Source organism: Myiozetetes cayanensis, unplaced genomic scaffold (genome assembly GCF_022539395.1).
Source record: "Myiozetetes cayanensis isolate MyiCay16 unplaced genomic scaffold, myiCay2020 scf21, whole genome shotgun sequence".
NCBI classification, from domain to species: Eukaryota; Metazoa; Chordata; class Aves; order Passeriformes; family Tyrannidae; genus Myiozetetes; species Myiozetetes cayanensis.
In genome coordinates, this window is record NW_026087423.1 from 8,961,288 (window position 1) to 8,984,063 (window position 22,776).

The 22,776-nt window shown below is 49.1% G+C and overlaps 1 protein-coding gene across 1 annotated transcript in view; it reads right to left on the minus strand.

Annotated features, from left to right (window-relative positions):
- The window catches only part of PITPNM2 (phosphatidylinositol transfer protein membrane associated 2), a 112,312-nt gene that overhangs the window by 4,338 nt on the left and 85,198 nt on the right, over positions 1 to 22,776 (minus strand). The window contains 11 exon segments of the mRNA XM_050318802.1: positions 124 to 252; positions 1,436 to 1,619; positions 1,707 to 1,856; positions 2,489 to 2,637; positions 3,005 to 3,121; positions 3,812 to 3,928; positions 6,577 to 6,725; positions 10,509 to 10,673; positions 15,030 to 15,179; positions 17,710 to 17,880; positions 18,198 to 18,373. Coding sequence (XP_050174759.1) covers positions 124 to 252; positions 1,436 to 1,619; positions 1,707 to 1,856; positions 2,489 to 2,637; positions 3,005 to 3,121; positions 3,812 to 3,928; positions 6,577 to 6,725; positions 10,509 to 10,673; positions 15,030 to 15,179; positions 17,710 to 17,880; positions 18,198 to 18,373 — 1,657 coding nt within the window.

Sequence of the window (22,776 nt, forward strand, 5' to 3'; positions counted from 1 at the left end):
TCCTGCTACGCGGGACAGCTCCCGTTCTCTCGGCCAACACAGCTCAGCCACCGGTCTTGAGATGACCAAATTCCCATCTCCCTCCCAGGGGAGGCCCTGGGGCTCAGACAAGCCCCCTCCTACCTGACACTGGCTCTGCAGCTTCTTGGTGGGCCTGCCAACGATGTAGATGTGCGTGGGCGGGAGGCCGATGGAGCTGTACACGGAGATGTCCTTCGTGGATCCGTACGCCGCGTGGATCCTCATGTGGAGCTGTGGGGAGGGAAAGCAACACGCAGTCAGAACACACAGGCACCCCGTGCTGCTCAGCAGGCAGGGCTCTGGGTTTCCGAGAGCATCTGTGGGAATCTCAGGTCACTGGAACTTATGTAAGTTCCCAGCTGGATAACGACCACTGAGCAAGCACTAATTAACGAGCTGGGGATGTTTACAGGCCAGAACAAGAGGAGTAACAGTGATACAAGATCTCCACTTGCTGATCCACAGCCTTGCCTTGAGGTCCGTGGGGGGCAAGGATGCCACACATTTTGCTGCCTGTTGTCACTGGGGTAAAGGAGCTGCAACCCTCCTGTACAGGAATCATTAGTGAGGAATGTTCCCCCAGAGAGCCACTGCTGGGATCTGCTGGGCAGGGATCTCTCTGCCTCCACTCTGAGCAGAGAGCAGCTCCTGGCCAACCCTTTCCTTGCTGGGCTTGGAACAGGGGCTGGCAGGGGAGTTGTGGACACTGGTGCTGCCACAGACTGGCCGGCTTTGTGCCTGAAGCTGAAGGTCACAGACTTGGAAAGGAAATTTCTGACCCTGGTCCCAAACTGATTCTTCTGGAGGACAAGGGAGCAAGTGAGCAAGGAGCTGCTCCCACCACCGCGACTCTGGCCAAAACAAGAGCCCAGGAGAGTTAAGGACAGGCTTTCCTTGCTAACCAAGGCAGGGCAAGTGCCTGGGACACTGGCAGCTCCTTCACTTGCCAGCCACAGAAAACTTTGTTCTATCTGAAGCTTCTCTGAGCCTCTGGGCTGAGTGACTTTTAGACCTCCCAGGGCTCAAAAGCTTGGAAGATTCTCTGTGGAGTCTCCCATGAAGGCTGTGTGATGCAAGGCCATTTCTGCAGCAGCTCCATCCCCTCTCAGACCTGCTGGCTGCACCACAGGCTGCCAGAAAGCCACCAAACACGAAAAAAAGTGCATGTGTGGGGAAGGGAGGATCTGATCAGCACCAAAGGCCTAATGGAAGAGGCAGCAGTCTCAGAGCAGAGGCGACAATTCAACAGCACAGACATTTTTGTAGAGCAATAAAAGGATGAAAATAAAATGAACAGATTAATCTTCCGCTGCAGGTCACATTGCTGCCAAGAGACTGGTGCTGACAGGGACAGTTGGACGAGGAGCAATCTAAAACCCGTGCCACGATCCTATTGCAGCACTGCCAGGCTTACGTCGGTGATGAGGGATTTCAGGAAGTTGGCCTTGTGCCGCAGCGGGTCGTGGACGAGCCCATCGCAGAAGGAGACGATCCCGTGGGGGAAGTTGTGCTGTGCTAACCATGCTACCACCCTCTGCTTCTGCATGTCAGGGCGGCCTGTGACATAGATAATGAGGTAGCCGAGGTCTTGCCAGTGCCTGGAAGGAAAGCCAAGAGTCAGTGGGTTGCAGACCCTGAGCAACACCAGTGTCAAAGAGAGCGGCTGCCACAGCCCCTGCCCTGACCTTACAACATCCACTGCTCCAGCCCGGACTTTGGGGTCGCTGCCCATGATGGACACGCTGGCTGCGAAGGAGCCGTCGATGCTGAACACCACGAACTCCGTCCCCTTGGGCAGGACCGTGATGTAGCTGTCTGCAAACGTGTGGTCACCCCTGGCGAGAGGGACGCAGGTATTTAGAGACAGTGAGATACTCAGAAGGCATCACCGAGTCCTGCAGAGCACCACGAGCCCAAAACAGCACCCAAATCTGGCCCAGAGGCTCCAACAGTGAAGACACCCTCGGTTACAGGCACTGTGTGAGGGTCTCTGGGTTAAAGTGGGGATGGAATAGTAATCTGGAGCCTTGGCATCAGTGACTCAAAGAAGTAACCTCAGAAAACCATTTCTGGGTTCACCACTGAGAAGATGCTCCTCTCCTCCCCTTTCCAGAGCCCAGCACCAGCAACTGGAGCTGAGCTGGAGCCCAGGGCTGTGAATCATCATGAGTACTAAGTTCTGTCCCTCAAGGACAAGTTTATGGTCTTTAAAATCTGCTCAGCTGTGCAGTTTTACAGATGACTGTGAGGTGCACCCTGTGGTGCAGAAGACCTGCCCCTGCAGTGGGAGCTCTGTTCCTGAGCCGGTGGTGATGCATGAGCCAGAATAAAACATGGATCTTCCTCTTACAAGCGGGCCCTACTGCTGGCAAACCAGGCTCTGATCCCACCCAACAGAGCTGCCCCACAAGGAGGGACCACATTCTACAGTCATCAAATTCCTCTTGCAAAGCCCAGGGTACCTCACCTAACCACCATCTTGACGGGGTACACGCCGATGCCCAGGCGCCGGTTCTCGGGGATGACGTAGGAAATCCTGCCACTGCTGTTGCTGATCTCTGTGTCAAAGTAAACCCACTCTCCCGAGGGCGGCTGGGTCATGATGTGAATGTCCACCTGGGGGGACAGAGGAGACACCACAGCATTAAAGACACAGACAAGTAGAACAGGCCAAGCACCAGGACATCCCACCCAAGCCCCTCTGCATGGCAGCAGGGTTGGGTCTTGCTCCCACCCTCTGCACCTCATGGATCTGAGCTGAGAGGCACCCAAACATCCGGGTGCCGGCGTGAAACCCGACCCCAGTGGTGAAGAATCCCGTAACAAATGCTGTTCCTGGTGGGAAGCACCCACAAGTCTGAGCAGGGCAACCTGGCCAAGACACAAGGGCAGCAAGCACTGTCAGTGACCAAGAGAGCACCAACCAGCACCACCTCTGTCCTTCTCACCACACGATGCACAACCCCCCGAGCACACAGGGTACCTTCTCTCCCGTGAGCGTGACCATGTCCAACGGGCCGTACATGAACCTCCCCGTCAGGGTCTGGGGCCCATCTTCGTTAGCGATGGTGTCGTTTATCCTGTGGTTGGCTGTGACGTTCTGCACGAGGCAGGAGGGAAAGATTTAAAAAAAAAAAGATATAAAGGAAAAAAGTCCGCAGCAATGGACAGCCTCGCAGGGAAATGCCAAATATAACCGGACAAACTGGAGCGTGGGTTTCTCTGTGTCGTTCCTCCACTCCACTCTGGGAAAGAATTTGACCTGTGGCAGAGGTGAGGCCCTGTGCCCTGCACTGATGGGTGGGTTGGAGTACACATGGCTGGAGAGCCAGTTTCCATGGCAGGCTGTTCGTGCAATCCTGATACTGTCTATTAACTCTTACACTTTGGAATTAAGAGGAAATACAAAGAGCTGCCAGAGAAATCTGCTGACACTGTTTCGGTTCTAGCACAGAATTGCCTTCTCAGGAACTGGAGACTTTAATGGGAGAGAAGAGCATTTATGGAGCAGAGAACTGGTATTATTGCACTTTGAGAGATGTTCCATTCTGGCTCCTTCTCTGACCCATAGCCAGCAGACTCAGGTTTTTGCAAGTGTCTTACAGACTCAAGGCCAAGAGGAGATTTTGCTGATGCAGATCTTTTGGGTTGCTCATAATTTCTGGGTAGGACATAATCACTAATACAGACCAACAATGCAATGTGACCCTCTACCCACGCTGTGCCCACGCCATCCACCCTGCAGCCCAAACTGAGCCCCCTCCACGTGACAGCCCCAAAACCCCCTCACCCGGAGCTTCACGTGTGTCCTCTTGCGGAGCCACTTCTCCCGGGGCTTGGAGGGGGTGAACACAGACACCTCCTTCCCATCCAGCTCCAGAACGCTCGAGTTCTCGTGTCTCATCACCTGTGGGAGGACAGATCCCACCAAGGCATCACCCCCTGTGTGGTGACCTCCCTCCTCCTGCCTACGCTGTTCCACATCTCCCGAGCCAGCGCTGAGGAAGGGCAATGCCTGGACAGAGGTCCCTGAGTTTGCTGCTGGGCAAGCCTGCAGGTTTTTCAGGGTAAGTGGCCTCTCCTGAACTAGCAAAGCCTGTGGCTGACCCTGACTTAATCCCAGCTGGGATGGAGGTTTTTTAGACCGTCTGGACTCAAACACAGCAGGACGAGCTCTGCACTTAAGATGCCTGCCCTTCCTCCAGGGATTCATTACTCCCTTCCCACAGTCTGCAAGGGACTGGTCTCCTCTGAACACCAGCCTTCTCCCATTCCACGACAGATCCAGCACCAGCCACATGCTGTTCCTTCACCTCATTTCTTATTCCTCCTGAAACACATCCCAGATTGCTCTTGTCCCATGGTTCTTGCTTCTCTCACTGATTTGACCCTGCTGGAGGGCTCTGGCTTGGCCGGGGGGCCTGTCCATCCTGGCCTCATCTCTAAGGCTGACAGAGCTCCAGCACTTTGTGGGATGTCACTGGCCAGCAAGAGGATCAGAGAGGGGGCAAGGTGATGCCCACCAGCCAGCTTTTGGGGCAATTTCTGTCTGTCAGCAGGGCACAAGGCAAGGATGGGAAGCAGGAACCTGGAGGAAGGAGGGTTAAATCCTACTTAGGTTGCCCTTAAGCTCTAGAAGGGAAAAGGAAGAATAACATCCAAAGGTGAGGAGACACCTCAAAGCCTGATGTAGGACTGGGAGGTGACCCTGCACACACAAAGAACTCCAAAACTGGCAGTGGTCCTTGGTGACCAAAAATTAACAAGTCTATTAAATGTGGGCTCTTTTACAAGGTCTTGAACATATTTTGTGAGGTCAGCAGCTCTCCAGCTGAGCTCGGCTGACACGGGCCAGCTCCATCTGCAGAGCTGAAGCTGATTTTCATCCAGGGAAATGGAAAAAGGACCCCAGGGAGGATGAGCCTGCTGGGGAGGGAGTTCATGGAAATCCAATGTAAACAAAATAACGAGTTTCACTGAAAATTATTTAAATCATGAATCTATTTTGAGTCCTATTTGGGCTTGTTTTAACAAGATTTAATCTTTGGAGGCTAAAACTATTCAACAGCTTCTTTTTACATTTTGCCCAGAGGTGACTGTCCAAGGCCATTAGAAACAAGTCCTTATTAGGGGAAGCAGTGGTGTCGTGCTCAGGAAAGACAGAGAGAAGAGAGGGATGAGAAAAACCCTGGTTTCAAGGCAGAGATGAGTGAGCAGAGACAGGCAGTGGGGGTGCCAGACCACCCAGGCTTAGAATGGATAGACAGGTACCGCCAGGTACTCAAGCCACAGGATTTGAAGCACCACACTGTGCTACAAACTCAAGATTCCAACTGAATCCTGAGTAATTGGCTGCTTCCTGAGTGGAACATTTTGTGTCCAAGGCTGTCATGACTGTTCTCCCTCATGCACAATTACAGCTCTCTCTTCTTTTCAGCCCTGTTAGGTTGAGTTTGATGTGGGACCATCCAGCGAGGGCTGTGCAAGCACACAGATGTCCCACTGGGCTGGACACAGCCCGGGAAGAAAGGGTCTCCCTGGATTATCACTGCTGCTCAGCTGCCACCAGCACTGACATCTCTGCTGTTTATGGTTCTCACACTATTTGGAAGATAACACCGAAAGAAAGTTTGCCAACAGAGTCATAAATAATTGAAAGCTGCAGCAGAGGAGGCTGGAAGGGAGTGGGGAGGGTTTAACAGCTGAGCTGACACAAAGCAAACCCAGCGCTGGAGTGGGCAACACAATCCACAAGAGTTGCTTTGAGTTTTGTTTTCTTCCAATTCCATGCTCTAAGTATCGTTCCCTGGGGAGTTCATACTTTGTAAGGCAAATAACTCCCCCTCATCCCCAAGGAATTGAAGGGAAAATATTTCTTTTAGGAAAAAATACATTTTAAACAGTAAATTTACATCTCAGGCCAAATATATGTTGATAAAATCTGAGGTGTCAGACTCCAGACACCAGCAATCTCCATTTTCCTGGCTCCAGAACTGCTTTCTGCTGCAGGAATGAGGACTAAATCCCAATGAGTTTCCAGAGGAAACCACAGTAACTTAGCAAGGCAAAATGGAGAACTGAAATTTGCCTATCAAATTTGTGTTAAATTAATATTAAACTTCTCCTTTGGTTTTATTGTACTTGATGCCATTTTTATTTGTACTTTGAGAAGTTTTCCCTTTCAGTCTTGAGATCCAACTTTGCACACACAGAGCACAGATCACTTCAAGAAACAAGTGCCACTGACCTTTGCCCCAGGCTCTCTCCGTGGATCTCTGGTGAGCCCAATCTGCAACCTGCTCTGATGTTAAAACCCAGACCCAAACCAACCAGGTGTGACAGCACATCCATGAAGTTTGCATGTGTGCAGCTCCACCACCACCACAGGTGAGGAACAAAAAGAAGGGGAAGAAAATGGATCGGGGGGGAGGGGAAAAGGGTATTTTTTCACCTCCACGCATCAACAACTGTTACGGAAGGTGCAGCAAAAAAATAACAAAGAGCCCAAAATATATTTCAGCCCAAGGGAGATCAAGGGAGGGAGGACAACCCTACCTGTCTGAGCAGGAAGGAGACGACGTCTGTGGACTCCCAGTAGCTTGCATGGAAGAGGTGAGGCAAGGCCACTGTTGGGAAAGCCGTCAGGGCGTCGGGGCAGTACAGGGCGTAGTCGATCCGTTTGGTTCCCCACCACTTGGCAGCAACTGGAAGTAAAAGACTTGTTCAGACACAGGAGGGTCACACGAACACACGGTCTCCATCCCAAACGGGATCTCAGGGTTCTGGCTCCTCACTCCAGGTACACCTGAGGCTGCTCCCTGGCTGGTCACACTGCTGAGAGGGAACAGCCAACCCAGGGCTCGGTGTTTGCTCAGACCAAGGGAGGAACACACACAGGCACCAGCACGTGAGGTCTCCTTTATTTCAGCAAATAGGAAGGCACTGGAGGGCAGGTATTAAGGGGTCCAAGGCTCATGTACAATAAGCCTGGGAAACGTGTCTCCCTGGAGCTGTGGGAGGAAGGATGTGTGTGCTTTGCTCACTACAGTACATGCCCAGGCCACCTCCACCCCTGCTTCCAACTCCTTTAGCCTTCACCAAGGAATAGCATCCGGGTTTTGGCCATGCTAAAGAGGATCTGAGTACTGGGAATCCATGTGAGATGCTAAAAGGCACCATAAGGTATATGGCACGTGCTGATGGGTAGTCCCCAACAAATTCTTGTTGCCCTCTTGGGCTACCATGTTGTAGGTGAGCGAGATGTCCAGCCCAGCCTTCCTGGGAGCACAGCCTCTGGAGTGGACAACCAGACAGGTACCTGGGAGCAGCGGGACTTCATTGCATGGGGGACTGAAAAATACACTGGGATCTGGAAGGGCAGGGTTACAAACACCACAGATGAGTTTCTCCCTCAGGGAGACACCAACTCACACCCAAGTGTCCAAACAGCTGCCGTTCACCCCTGGGACCCCCCCACACCTCAACGGCGCCCCAGACTCTGCCCATACACACATCCTGTCTGAATCCCTGGAAATGAGCAGGTCTCAGCCCAAAGCCTCAGACCCCAAAGCCATGGGCTGCTCTCTCAGCACTGAGGAGTCCTCAACGCCCGCGCACTCCGGCCTGGAAAAGCAGCCAAGGGAAGAGAAGATGGATCAGATCAAGAGAGCAGCAGGAAGAGCTGTGTTTGCATGCAGGATGCAAGCTGGGGCTTTGACAAGGGCTTCCTCAAGCTTTGTTTTCCTCTGTGACAATGTTCCCTTTCTAAGGACTTCCAGGAAAGCTGCCAGGTTTAAGGTATGATCCAACACACGCCTCTGTTATGGGAAATCTGGCTGGTGATGAGCAAAGATGCTGAACTGAAGAGATGGATCCACCAGCTCCTCATAGAGACCTGCACAAAGCTCCCACCCCAGCGACATGCAGAGGGATATGACATCAGCACATCCCTGTGACCCAGCCCTGGTTGTGCCAAGTGCCCAGGCCACCCTCACCCTGACGGTCCCTGCTTTTCTGAAGAGCCATGGGAAGGAGGAGGAGGGGTTGACAGATCAACATGGCTTTTCCAGAGCACACAGGCATCTCCTCGTGGCCTTTTCTGACTCCCTGTCTTCCAAACTGACAGCTCCTGCTCACGTCCCAATCTTTCTTTTCTCATGCAAGTCCCCAGCTTGGGTAATTTCAGATTCTTTGTAGGAAGCGGACAGGATTGACTCTTCCATGCTCAAAAGACAGCGGTGAGGCAGAAGCGTTGTCCCCACAGCTCTGCCCAGAAGAATTCCTGCTCCTGCCAAGTTGTTAGCCGTGTTATGACCGGTCTTCCGGAGCAAAGTGACAGAAATACTTGTTAAAATGCAATTAGACATTGCAAGTGCCTCAGTGAAAGTGCAGAGATTTGTTGAGAAGTTCTGTGGCTGTGGAATCAGAGAGGAAGTCGACTGGAGTGGATCTCCCCAGAATACCTGTCTTGATGTCCAGGTCGGGTATCCGAAGAGCACAGCCTGCAGCCCCACTCCGCGGCCCCTGGAGCTTTCTTCCCTTCGCAGGGATTTCATGTTTATGCTGCCTACGTCTCCTGAAGGAGGTTTGGGTGGGGGATTTGTGAGGGAGGGCAAGTTGGGACAGAAGGCTAAACCCTCTACAATGATTAAAGTGGTGTTTGGTTTCTAAAAGGAAAAATAAAATATAGGGAGAAAAAAAAAAGCAGAAATCGCACATTATTACGGCACACACCCATTTCGTCCTTCAGAAATTCACAGCGCAAGAGAAGCTGCACCCTAGGGAGGCTCCCTGGAGGGAGCCGTGGTTTTGTGGTGCCCCTGTGGACTTTCTCCGGCTCTCCCTGGGGATAAACACGGATTGCATCCAACCCTCAGTGCCACAGCTTCACGTTATCACCACACTAATGAGGTGGAGAGCACGAGCTGCAAAGGCCGAGCCGGGGCTCAGGGGACACGCCGGCACTCGGGGGCTGAGGGAAGGGGCCGTGACAGCCGTGAGGAGCCGGCACACCGGGACAGGGAGCACCTGCAGCCCCTGCTGCGGCCACGCTCGTCCTCCTTGAGCTCAGAAACAGGTTTTGACAGCTGTGAAATGCGTGGAGGAATAAATTACACAAAGCAGAAGCTACACGAGGAGGGGGGGAGCACGGGGAAAGCAGAGAGGCGAGCGCTGTGTGGGCCCGGCCCTGCCGCAGCTCTGGCAGGATCCCTCCATCGCGACACGGCGGCCTTGGGGCATCACCCCGGCAAGAACACCCCACCACAAACCAGCACAAAACAAGCACCTTCTCCCCCAGGAGCTTCTTCCCAAGCAGATTGATATTTAGCAAGCACCTGGCCAGATGTCTTACCAGGACAAGGACACGCTCTGGGAGTGCAGCATCGGCTCTCGGATGCGCTTTGGGAAGGAAAACCTTGTTCATCAGAGCCCAGGTACTTATTTTTTCCTGCTGCTGAGCGTTGCCTCAAACAGGGCAAGAGGTTACAGCAGCCCCTGAGTAGCACCCACAGACCTTCAGCAACTCACACCTGCCTCAGGGAGCCTTATTAACCTCAGCAATTAATTATGGACTGAGTAATTCACAGCCTGTGCCAGGAACATCTCTAAATTTTAGCCACCTTCTGGAAATAAAGTTTGGGTTGAAGATTTTTTCATATGGATTTGTTTGTTGTGTTTGTTTTTTTTTTTAATTTAAGTTTTCAGCCTTTTTGGGTCTGAATTATCAGAGGTCCCTGAGGGCACAGAGTGTTCATCTCACAGTTCAGCTGAAACAAAGAAGAACTGTTAACGAAGTCTGTTCTTCTCCACTGTATTAGCTGGGAAATCATACAGTCTTGGGGAAAAAATAACGAATAAAATCCCTTTCATTCCTCATTCGGCTCTGGGATATGGGTCATAACTGGCTGACTGTGAGCTGCCCTGCAGGCTACAAGAGATCTGAATTTCTAATGCAAAGTAATAAATGTTCTGTTCTGAACAAACCTATCCTTGCTCTCTTACAGAGGGGCTTACTCATCCCTGTTTTCCTGGGCCACAGTTGAGGGATCTGCATCAAGCTACATCCTGCATTACCAATCTGGAAGTGCTGATCCTGACCAGTTCTTCACAACTTATCACAGCAGCACAGAAACATCCCTTTGGATTAGCCCTCACCACACACAGCAGCCAAATGGTGCTCAGAATTAGCAATTATTCTATTTTTTTTTAACAATTTATCACCAGCACAGTCCAACATGCAAAACACAGCGGTGGTCCCTGCGTGACCATCAAATATATCACCTGTCCTTCCAGGGGGGATGTGATAACACACAGCACTGCCTGTGGCAAAACCGGGCGAAGGCAGACCAATTCCAACTTGTGGTGATTAATGGGAAGCACGGCCCCGGACAGACAGACAGACAGACAGAAGCTGTGTGGCTCGGCCCGGAGCGTGGTCGGAGAGCGGAGCGGCAGCGAGCGGGGTCTCGGAGGGGTGGAACACTTACTGTTGGCTATGTTGGAAGCAGTGTAACTGTCTGCCATTCCTGAGACCTGGCTGGCAATGCTGATCTCACTGGCTCTCCGGAAGCCCCTGAACTGAGGGGCTGAAATGGGGGTGGACAGGGACGCGTTTTCCACGAAGACGGCACCATGAGACTGAACAACATCTGCTACAAAGTTGAAACAGGGAAATCAAAATATTAGACCAACAGACAGAGGCTGGGCAAGGTGAACTCAGGGAAGAGGCAGGAGGCAAACAAAGCTGGGAGGTGCAAACACCTTTCAGAACGGATTGGAATGAAAAAAACAAAAACCACCATGTATCATCGGAGCTCTGGTTTGAAAAGAAAGCAAAGAGCGCAGCAGGCACAGACATGTGGCTGGAGGAGCAGTCTTTGATTGAGAGAAGCAAAATAAGTAGCTCAAAAATCAGATCCAAAGAAAAACCCAGGCAGGCTTATTCAAGCAGCAGTAACAAGCATGTGTCATACAAACAGATGTGAATATACACAATTTTATATATTCACATCAAGACAAAATAACCCAGGTAAGGAGAACAACAAAAAAAACAACCTTTGAAAGGGGATCTTTGTTTTCTTGAAATATTTAGATTTAAATTAACTTCATCAAGATAAAAACAGTAATGAAAAAAAAAATCAAGAAAACATCTTCATGCCTGGCAGGGACTAATTTGAACGTGTATTTTATTGCTAATGGATACAGCCAACACTCGTTAAACTGAAGTAAGATCTAGTGAAAGAGCCTGGTGCTCAGCACCTGCTTCTCCCATCAGAGCTGGCAGATCTGGGAATGCTCAGTCTCTGTGAAAACAGAGCTTTTCTGGTACAACGAGCATGTCTGAATGTTTAGATCCAAACCTGAGGTTTACCAAGTGTGGCCTAACCCCTTAGTACATAAATACAGAAAAGGAAGATTTAAAATCATGCTCACACGGACTTTATGTAAGGATTGGAGAGAAAAGGACCTCAAATGGCAAACTTGAGAGATGCTGAAAGTCATCACAAAATCTCTGCATTTCGGTTTTCTCTCTGTAACAGTGGAAGAACATTCACCCCTCTCTGTGGATGTTACGAGGCCCAGTTAAATGGGATTAATTAAATGCTCCTGCACTGCAGAGGTTTGTAATGCCAATACCAGGTGCTTCATAGCAGGCAGCACCAGCATGGCAGGAACATGCAAAAGCAAAGCCATTTACTTAATTTTTTAAGGTTTTAAGGTTGCCCATCTCTGCTGCACCTGAGGAGCAGCACCTGAACTTTACCCCCAGGTACCTGACCCACAGGTCTGTGCTCTCAGCCAGGCAGGAGGTGCCAGGGGAAACGTGAGTACCTCACTCCCACACACCAACACCCTTCACCTATTTCAGCCACTTCAGATATCCCTGGACTAATCCCAGTGTGCAGCTGACACAGGGCGTTGTTTTGGCAACTGGTTCATTTTAATATCGATCTTTTTTTTTTTGCTTGGGGCTACTGATTTTCTCCCTCCCATCTCTCAGTTCGCAGCAGCAGTGCCTGTGCCCACACAAATCTTGCTGCAGCCAAGAGAGAGGGAATGTATGAAGCTGAAAATGTGTGGCTACGTGTTGGTAAAAGAGTTCTGTTCTCTGCAGGGAAAATCAGGCCACAAGCTGCTCTGTGTAAAAGCTTTGTGGACTGCGAGATCTGAGCCTTGGCGGGAGCCTGACCCGATGATGAGCTGCACACACTGCCCACGTTGTGCCTGAAAGGCCATTAGCAGCATCACTTTCTCAGCATTTTCCCCCTCTCTTTTCACCTTGCCTCGAGCTGCTGCCTGTCAAGGCTGTGACCAGCATCCACAGCCCAGTGCTGTTTTCTGACTGTGCAAAGCACCAGCTCGAGCAAGAGGAGACAATTCAAGCAGAGAACAGGAGCTGCACTGAACCCCAGAAAGATCTGAAGTGTAAAGGGTCTCATTCCCATTGCTGCAGGACCTGGGACAACCCTCTCATCTCTTCCCTGCTTACCCCTCCCTCTCCTTTCTTAGCCAATCTCGCTTTCCTGGGCCTGATCAGGGATTTTGGAAGGCGATGAGTTTGCAAGAAAAACACCCAACCTGAACAGCCCTTCCAACCCCATCCTAGAGCCACCAGAGGAATAATTCTCACTCCTATAAAAACCTGAAGTGTTTTAGCATTACTGAACTGTTCAGTTCAGTGTCACCCACACTGCTGGCTGCTCTGCAGGGCACGAGGTGCCACCCAACAGCAGTGCTCCTGTGCTCCAGCCCACTCAGGTTGCTCTTGTGTTTCTCACTTTTCCCAAGCTACACACCCTCTGTCCCTGAAAAAAAAGGCAGTTTCTAAGAAAAACAAGGGCCAAGAACAGGCAGGGCAGGAAATGTGGAGAAAAACCTGTTTTATGCATTATTGCTCCCTGAGGCAAGCTTCCTCCACCCCAAAACTGTGACTTCCAAAGAAAATCCTGGGACCTGACTTGCAGAAAAAAACTCACCAAACATAACAATGTGTTTCCTAACTCTGTGTATTCTTTGCACCAAATCCCTTATGTAGCAATCCTGAAACTAAGGGGGCTTTCTTGGGGGCTGTAGTGACCAGGGTGGGATGTCACAGATGCTGCCATGCCCGCAGAGACTCCTAAAGGGAGCCATCTGAAGTCCCCTGCACTGCAGAAGTGCATCCCCAGCCACAACTCATCTCCTGACAACCACAGGGAGGTTTTCCAGCAAAGGCCAGGGTGAAGTCAGAAGGTCCAGCAGCAGCAAGACTTTGATCAAGATTAGCTGTTCCTTCATCACTAGATAAGGACAGAGGTGCCCTGGTTTACTGCACTGGCTGAAGTGCACTTTGTACTGTGGCTCAGGGCAGGCTTTATCAGAGGGAACACAAGGAGACCTGGCTGGAGCAGTGTCCTGAACACCCTCCCTGCCAGCAAAGCACCTGCTGGTGCTCAAACCACATGGCACAACCAGTGCCATAACCCGAGATTAAACTGCACTTCCATTACAGGGAACACAGGCAGCCAAATCACCTTTTTTTTTGGCCTACAATGCATCTTTAACACTTATTTCTGTGCTGTGCCCCATCATTTATGGACTCATTTGTCAGTGTTCTCACTGTTCCCCACAGAGTGAACAGCTCTGGGCCATCCTCTCAGGGAAGTCCTTGGGGTACCTGAGTGACAGATTTTGATACGTGCTATCTGCAGGGTGAGCTGTTGCAGCAAAGCAACAAAGAAATACTGAAAGCAATCAAAAAATATGTACAGTTCAATAAAAATAAAAAATTAAACCCAGAAAAGCCAGCCAGCTGCTCAGCACAGGCCAGACCCTGCCTGCACTGGAGTCACTGCTCAGTGCTGGGCACTCTGCAGTTGCTGCCCTGAGATCAAGAACTACAGATTTCTGTTGCCCATTTTTTTGTCATGATTCTGGAAATTTCCTGCAGTCTGGTGGCTGAACTGGGATTCAGCACTTGCCACAGTCAAGCCAAGCACTGCATTGGCCACACTGTGCTCTTGGCACACAAGTTAAACAGCAGAGAATCATCAAATCCTAGAATGGTTTGGGTTGGAAGGGACTTCAAAGATCATCTAATTCCAACCCCCCACCACAGGCAAGGGATGCTTCTAAAAGCTCTGTCCTGACCACAGGCAATATCAGCTGACAGCTAAATGGCATTTCATTAATGACCTCCAAAGTGATTAATTAATAGCACCAGATCCTTTCCCTCTGCTTTGTAACAGAACCTCACAGCACAGGCAACGTGACAAGTGCACTCCCAAAAATCATCTGCACCTTCCAGAGACAAAGGGAGAGACGATGCGGGATGGCCGGAAGTGTCACCATCCTGTATGACCACATAACATCCCACAGGATCAGCTTGTTAAAGACAACAGGGCAGCAAACCCAGCTCTCGATGCAAAACACCAAGAAAGGCATGAGAAGGGGCAAGTGAGACACACAGGGGAGAAGAAACCAAACCAAAGTCAAGTCTCATCAAAACTGAAGATGCAGCACCAGCCACAACCAGAATAAACGAGGCCATGCAGCGTTTGCAATGGAAGATAAGGCAAAACAAATGCATCAAACTTTGCTTTTAAGACAGAAGACGAGAAATTAATTTAAAAAAAGCCAACACACAGAGCCACCCTGGGATCCGAAAGCCTCGGTCGCTGTGTTGGGCAGAGCCACGAGGAGTGTCCAAACGTGAGAGACTCAAAGGGACAAAACCTGGTGTGACACAAGCATTCATTGGAGGTGACTGCTGACAACCCTTTCCCAAGGGATCTGCCCACGTGAATACCACACAGGCAGGGCCACCAGAACAGGACAGTCCGCAAACCCAACCTGCTGCTGCCATGGTGGGTCTCCCAGCCCCGAGCGTGATCCCAACTGGTGATTTCATGTGGTACGGCCCGAGACACAGCACGAGGATTTCAACCCCAGGAGGCAAGAGTATGATCTCCAAAAAAGCACCCCAAGAACCCAACACCACAGACAATACAAAAGTGTAGATTACACACACTCAGCAAAACCAGCACTTTTATTGGGAACATCTTGCCAATTCAGTACGGGAACGGGGATACTTGTTTCCATGAAGCTGTCCTGGTGCTGGAGAGCACCCAGAGGGCTACTTTCCATGAGGAGGATGGGATTGTTCTGGATTGTCTCAACTGGAAGCAGATGGGGAAGAAAAAAAAAAAAAACAAAACATAACAGAAGGACAAAGAACAACAGACGTGCGGCCACAAAGTGTTAAACGTACAAACAGTTACACCCCAGCACTTAACTATGAGCCTTCAATGAACAGACAACCTTCAAAGAGAGTAAAAGAAACAAAACAGGGGTGACTTTCCAAACAGACTCACATCAGAGATTAACTGGGAGCAGAGGAGAACACAACAATGGCATTTCAACAACAAAAGGGAGTCCTCTTAACCCGCTTCTCCAATGAGCCAAATCCATAAATACCCAGCAGATCCAGAGAAATCTTTTTACTAGGAGGGGAAAAAAACATGTAATGGGAGAATCAGACTCACAGCCTACATAGTGCAAAGCACAGGAGCAACCAGGGATGTGAGTTTGATTTTACTCTGCAAATTCATTGAAATGAAACGAATGAAGATGCGGGAAAAAAACCAGTCTAAGAAGATTTCTGAATTATGGACTTTAAAAAAAAAAGCTGCCTGCATGAGTAGATGTGCATGAGCAGTGTTACAGAAGGTTTGGTACAGAACTAATTACACCTGAATTTTATGTGATCAACAAAACATACAGCTTAATTACAGCAGCAATTAACTTTCCTGGAGCGCCCTACAGTGAACACAACTTCAGCAGTGGCTTGGTGAATCATGGTCAGTCCTTCTGGGTAATGTGCACATCACGCTGAAATTTGGACTCTGATGGGAAGGAATAGCCTGTTCCTTTATGATAAGCAAATGAAGAGGCCTTGTCTTACAGGAAATGAATTTAAAGTTGGTTTTTGTCACTTTTATTCATTAAGGTACAGCAGTGGCTCTTAAAATAACAAGGCTCAAACCTGGAGAAGGTTTTGCAATCACTCTGCCCCTCTCCTAAGTTGAGCCAATTGCTGTTTAACTCTTTTCCACCACATAACAAGCGTCTCTCCAAGCACTCTACTAAAATCCCTGCTGCTGCACAGAATGATAACCAGAACACAGGCTGTTTAGTGTCAGTGGGGCCTCTGTCTCTGGGTTCAGTGAGAACAGGGGCTTTGGAAGGTATTATTTAAGAAGAACAAAGTAAGATGTTCAGGCATAATTTTTTTAAGCAGCCCCCTGCAGCAGAATTCACCCAAAAAAGCAAATTGCTTTTCAAGTTGCTATAGATTCCCAGAGTGGTTGCAACTGGCCTGGGTACAAATGTAGTTGTGGGTGGATCCATTTTTGAGAAGTGTCGCAGCAAGATCTTTGCTAAATCTGACAAGTGAGTGGGGCCTGCAGAATGTGTTTTATTCGCTTTATTAAACGTGGGGTTTAGTTTGTGCCCATTTAACAAACCAGACCTCAGGATTCAGCAATTACAGCCTTTAAGGACACTGATACACAGAAGACCACTGCTTTTCATTTTCAATTTGAAAATGATGCATAGGATGACCAGAATTATTCAGCTCTAGACATAAGAGTCTTCTTCATTTAATCCTGCATGATTGAAGTATTAATCAAATGGAATGCTCCCCCCCAGAGCTTGGGGAAAAACAACCACCAAACCCCAATCTTTCCAGCTGGTGGCTTTGTTTTTCTCCTCTGGTTTGCTGGCAGGATTTCTTGTGTGTTTGAAGTCTAGTTTTATAGTAGGGACTCTTAGTTGCAATTTAATTTAATCAGTCACAGACTAAGAATCCCTAGCCAGGGGAAAAATTACGGTGAATTGTTCTTGCAATTGCCCCAAAGCCCTGGCCCTTGCAGGGAACTAAAGCTTTAGGTGAAGCAAAAAGGTCAAATTTAGTTCTGCACAATGTTGAGCTTCCTGAGAGCTCCTTGCAATGAGAGCCTGCACTTGAAATAGCAAGAGCCCATGAGAGTCCAGGCACAGGAGTGAGGTGGGGATGGCAGGAAATAGGATTTATTTTACTGGACCAACTGCAAGAGCACTGATGAAATGGGAGCTGAGGCAGGGCATGGTCAAGAAGGGCATGAACACAAGAGTTTTGGACTCTCTTACAGCTGTAATTGGGGCAGAGCAAGTGAGGAGGTCACAGACAGCAGAGGAGTTCTAGGTTTCCTAGGAAGACAAAGTGTCTCACTGGCAAGGTGGGAAGGGCAAGGCACTGTCCCCAGCTCACTGACCTGCAGGAGCCTGCCCTCTGAAAAAGCACAGGATGGAACCAAGGAAATCATCTCCTCATCTCACTGTTTTCTTGGTGCCTTCCAGTCTTCACTGGCCCTCCAAGCACTGAAAGCCTAAACTCTTCCAAGTTAATCCTGTTTCGTTCAGTCCCAGTCACAAGCACCAGTTTGGATGTAAAACAGGGACTTTCACAGGCAGGTCTCAGCAGCTGAAGGCCCTTGTGTGACAAACAAAGGGCAAGAGGGACACAAGGCACTGATATTGCTGGAAGAAAACTCCTTTTCTGGTAAACCAGGAACAAGGCTAATGCTACAGGAACAACTGCTTTGATAACTTCATGTAAAATGTGGAAACAGCCCTTTAAACAGCTGACGTGGCCCCAGAGTGACTTACCCAAAACAGCAGAATTGCCATCGCCCAGTGGGAACCTCTGGTACCGGGGAATATTAAAGGGGGGCAAAAGGTAGAACTTCTTCTCCAGAAGAGGCTCGAGGCGTGAAGCAGATGGGTCTGCAGGGTGGAACAGGTTATAGACCTGCTGACAAGCTGGTCTGAGCTGAAAGACTAAAAAGATGAAGAAGAGAAAAAAAAAAAAAAGCCAACTCAAGTATCAAAAGATTATTAGTTAGAATATTGTAAATATCTGTCTGTAAAAAGGACAACTGTTGGGTTAAAGAAAGTGCTAATCAGTGCTTATCATCTCCCTCATCTCACAGTTTGGTCAACTGAAACAATTTATTCAGTACTTATAGACTCAAGAATTGTCCAGTATTTTTAATGGTTGGAAATATTACAAATACTACAGAGAAATGTTTGGATTTAAGCAAATTCCTGCATTTGAGCCCCACCAAGGGAGCTCAGCAGTTTGCACCAGAACTTACTGTCAAGAGCAGGAATTACAGTTTTTCGCAGGGCAAGAACCAGGCCCAAGGGAGAACCAAAGAGGAAGAAGTCTGTGATCTCAAATTCGAACTTCCCAATATTTCCTCCATCCAACATTGTGGAACTACTCGATCGCCTGGAGCTGGGGTCGTTTCTCAGGACACTGGAATGTAAACTGGGACAAGAAAATAAAGTCAAAATTTTGTTCATGCTGTGTTTTCAAAAGTAAAGCCTGGATCAGTGATTGACAGGGAATATAATTTCTCTCTCTTCAGTGAGGGAACTGTGCTAATCAACCCACAGCGATCCCGTTCCACCGGCATCACTGTACAAATCCAAGCTTCAAGTGGGTTCTTTTACACACACTGTCCTCAAAATGTTTCTCTCCTCTGAGGAGTCCAAATCTTGGTTGCTGCTAGTAGGACACTTATTTGCAAGAGAAAATAACCAACAAGCTAAAATTACTAGTGTAGCAGGGAAAAAAGCGGGTTTGCAGCGATTCACTCCATGCCACATGTTACTGCTGTGCTTTCTGACTCTTCCTTCACCTCATTCTCAAATGTTATGGAAAGCTGTGCTCACCCCTTTCTTCCTCATGGAAGTAGTTGGACAAATGCTATTGGACTGAAAATAACAACAAAAAAATAAAAAAAAAGAAAGAAGGGGAAAGAGAAGAAGAAACATCAAATCTGCAGGAGGATTTCTGATACCTTCGTGCATCGAAGTTGCACCACAGATTCCATGTGTGTGGATGGCACTCACTGGGAATGGGAATTTGGGGTAATTCACTCAGTGGCCATGTGGTAAATCATATTTATCCTGCAACCAGGATTCTCCCACTTCTCTTCTGCCCACGAGGCCACATCTGCCAAGTTATAACCAAACTACCTCTCAAACTCAGCCCAACAACTCCAAGTAACTGAATTTAGAAACAATAACTACATAAAACATGTCCAGTTTCCCTTCCCCTCTCTCAGGTTTCAAATCTGTTGCAAAACTCCAACAGTATGTGATCCAGGCTGGGCAATAAGAGATTTAAATTCACATTTCCCTTAGACACTCAGAATAAGCACCAGGAGCTCTTAGATGGATGTGGGAATCCACCCCCACGTTAGGGAGAGTTGCTCCTTTGCAGTCTAGATGTGGAATTGGGAAATGCCAGATGTGTAACACCAATAACCTCGTTCACAAAGCAGTTTCTCAGACTCCTCTGTCACCACCCAAAAGCACTGAGCTGCGATTTCCTTCGCCCTCCAGGTTGTGCAGATTCTGACAGCAGCCAGGCTGGGTTAGCTCATTGTAATTAGAAGCAGAGAGTTGAAGACAAAGCAGCAGCAGTGCCTTAACGGGGAGTTTGCAAACACTTTAAAAAACCATCAGAACAGGTTCTGTAAAATATGTAGGGTAAATGGATATCACAACAGTTGTGCTGGATAAGAGGTTTACTGGCCTGGAATCAGGAACGACACAAATCCAACAGCCTCCTGCCAGCTCTGTGGCCCCAAGTCAAAGCCCCAGGTGGTGACCAGCACTTGCCACGTCCTCACATGCAACAGCCCTTGCTCATCAAGGCCATTGCTGAGGGCAGGGACACCCCAGCTCTGCTGGGCTCACCAGAACTGGGCTCTTCCCTCACCCTGGCACCGGAGCAGTTGCTCACACTCATCCTCTGGGACAGCCAGTCAGGCAATGAGCAGCTGGAAAAAGCTCACACTTTCGGGAAGAAGCGCAGGTTTCACCCAGACTTTGTTTTCCTGCTGTGGCAAATAACGCATCATCCCAGAGACAGCTCCTCTGCCGAACGCCGCTCCCAAGGGATGCCGAAGCGCCGTCTGCTCCTGCTGCGCTGTCACTGTATCCTCTGGAGCTGCACACAGGCACATGCTCGGCTCTCCCACTTCCCAACCACAGGGAGACCGATCAGCTCACTTATGCCAGACGCACGGATCACGGGAAGTCAAAACAGTGATGTCAAAAGCGAGAGGAACAGGGGGGGTTGCAGCAGCGACAGTGAAAATGAGCATGTTCCCGTTTCTGGGATGCAAATGAGCTTCCCTGAGACCGCTGTGCCGACATGCACAACGCTCAAACACGGCTGAAACAAACCACCTTCAGTGGAGCTTAAATTACTTTCGCTAACAAGACTGCAACGCAGCAAGTTTGCTGTGTGTGAGGAATGCAAAGTCACTCAGAACACGGTCAGGTTTGCAGAAGACAAGGCAACAGCACCAGGATTCCAACAGAGGCACAAAGGGAAGACTATTCCGATGGCAGGATGGGTACAAGGTGTCTTTGGTGTGTCCCACCTGGCTTCCCACAGCATGTCTTCGTGAGGAAGGGAAGAACGAGAGCACTTACAGCACTAAGCAATTTGGAGAGTTCTCTCCCTTTGCTGTGAACTTGATAGTCTTTTCAGCAATCAAAAGAAATGAGAGCCAAGGGGAACTCAGAATCTATCAAGCTCCAAACAACCTACAGTGCCCTGTTCTCCCTTTAAAAAGCAGCAGATGTACTGTGTGCATTAATTAAACAAGAGCTTATGGATTTCAGAAGCAAATCAACTCATTTACAATAATACAAGTACAGCACAGCCAGAAATAATGTAGTTGTGCAGAAGGACTGAATTTAAAAATAAATGTGTGATTGTAATCTCCAGATGCTGCTCTGGCTTGCTGGGCATTATCCCAGAGAAGTGGGTAGGTCTGATACATGAATAAAAATGAGTGTCTTTGGCACAGGCTGGAATCTGCAGTGGGTACGGACAGGAAGGTCCCTGTGTGCCAGGCTGCCCGTCTGCTGAGCCCATTAGGGAAGCTTGGCTCTGTTCTGCCAATCTCCTGCCCGAAGCCACGTCACATCAGGGCTTGGGTTTTGTACGGGAAAAATCATTCCCTGGTGACAGAGGCTGACAGGACACTCTGCTGAGGAAGGTGCTGCTCTGTACGGATGGCTGTGAGCACAAGGTCCAGGACTGGTGTGGGACACGCAGGAGGGGCTGAGGTGAATCTCTGCTCTCCCTTCGCTGCACCAGGGAGAGAGCTCACACAGCAGAGCTTCAACCTGCCCTTTTCCCTGAGGGAATCCTGCTCTTGAGCTCTGGGAAGAGACTAGTTTTTAACCCAAGGTCTAAAAGGAGATTTAAAAAGATTTAAATCTCTAAAGAAGGAAAAAGACACCAATCCATCAGCCCACCGAATACCGACAGCTCTTGCCAGGGACCCACAAGTACTTCATGTTGGGAGCAGGCACAACCCTTCAGAGGTGGAACACGAAGGATCAGCACAAAGCAATTTGGAAAATAAAACTGTGCAATCCATTATCCATGTCAGGCCCAGCACTTGTTCTAAAATAGGTGTAAAACTGCATCAAGACGCCAGCTCGCTTCCATTAACTGAGTCCGTGCCCCTGAGGTCAATAACAAGGAGGAGAATGAGCACATTTTTGCACGACTCATATTTTCTCCTGTAACACAGGAGGCTGTTTTGAGAAGGTAAGACCAAGAGCCTGATTGCCTCTCATTAACCTGCTGGAAATAGCCAGGAAGCTTATTGTGGGTTTTGTAAATGCAGCTGTCTCTCCGAATATCGTATCTCTGTGCACCAACAACATTCGCTTTGATACCTTCTCTCTCCTATAAATCATTTACAAAAGGCCCCTGACATGGCAGGACAACACAAATCCCTGTGCTGAAACAGTGGTTCCAAGTAGTGAAGGAGGGGAAAATGCAGGAGAAGCCTCCAGCTCAGCACAAGGAAAAAGGAGCAACCTTGAACAGCTGCAATGCAGGCAGTGTGTTTGCTGTGGGGGGACACTGCTTCCCAATTCCTGGGATGTGGGAGAGGAGGGATTAAGAGGATATTTACTGCAGTTCCTACAGGCCTGCTGGAGGAAAAAGTCTGGGCTGTCCAGTCCCACAGGTCGAAGGAGATGACTCAGTCAGAAAAATCCTCTGGGTTTACAGAAGTAATCCCTGAACAAGCGGTGGCCATGGAAAGGCTGCTATTAAAATTCCATCGGTTATGTTAAGGAATACATTTCTGAGGGTCCATTTGAGGAAGCTTAGGAATGTGATATCAGGGGCGTCAACAGCTGAGTAACAAATCTGAAACCCGTCCTTGGTGCAATGGAGCAGCCCTGGCAGGGGACAGAATAACTCAAAATCAGGCTTCAGAGACGCTTCAAAATCAATCCAGCGCTGGATTCCCAGTTCTGCTTCACCGACTCCGCTCGCACGATTTCTACATTTGCTTTATGACCTCCATCCCACACTCGCAGCATAGCAGAGAAGCAGCTCCCTGACAGCCTTGGCTGCCACACAACAGCATGAAGGGCTTCTTGCCATTGCACTATGGATGCAGTAAAGAGGCTGGATTCTCTCAGTGCCACTCAGCAAGAAAGCTGTTAATTTTTTTTTTTGCATATACAACCCACCAGAATCAATGCCCCTCTAATCTAAATTAAATGTTTTCCTCCACCTTGCTTATCTCAGGGTGACAGAGCAACACTCAGGCTTCACACATGCAGCAGCCTCAGCTCCAGAACACTGCTGGTTCTGTTCCTTCTGAGTCTTAAATCTTA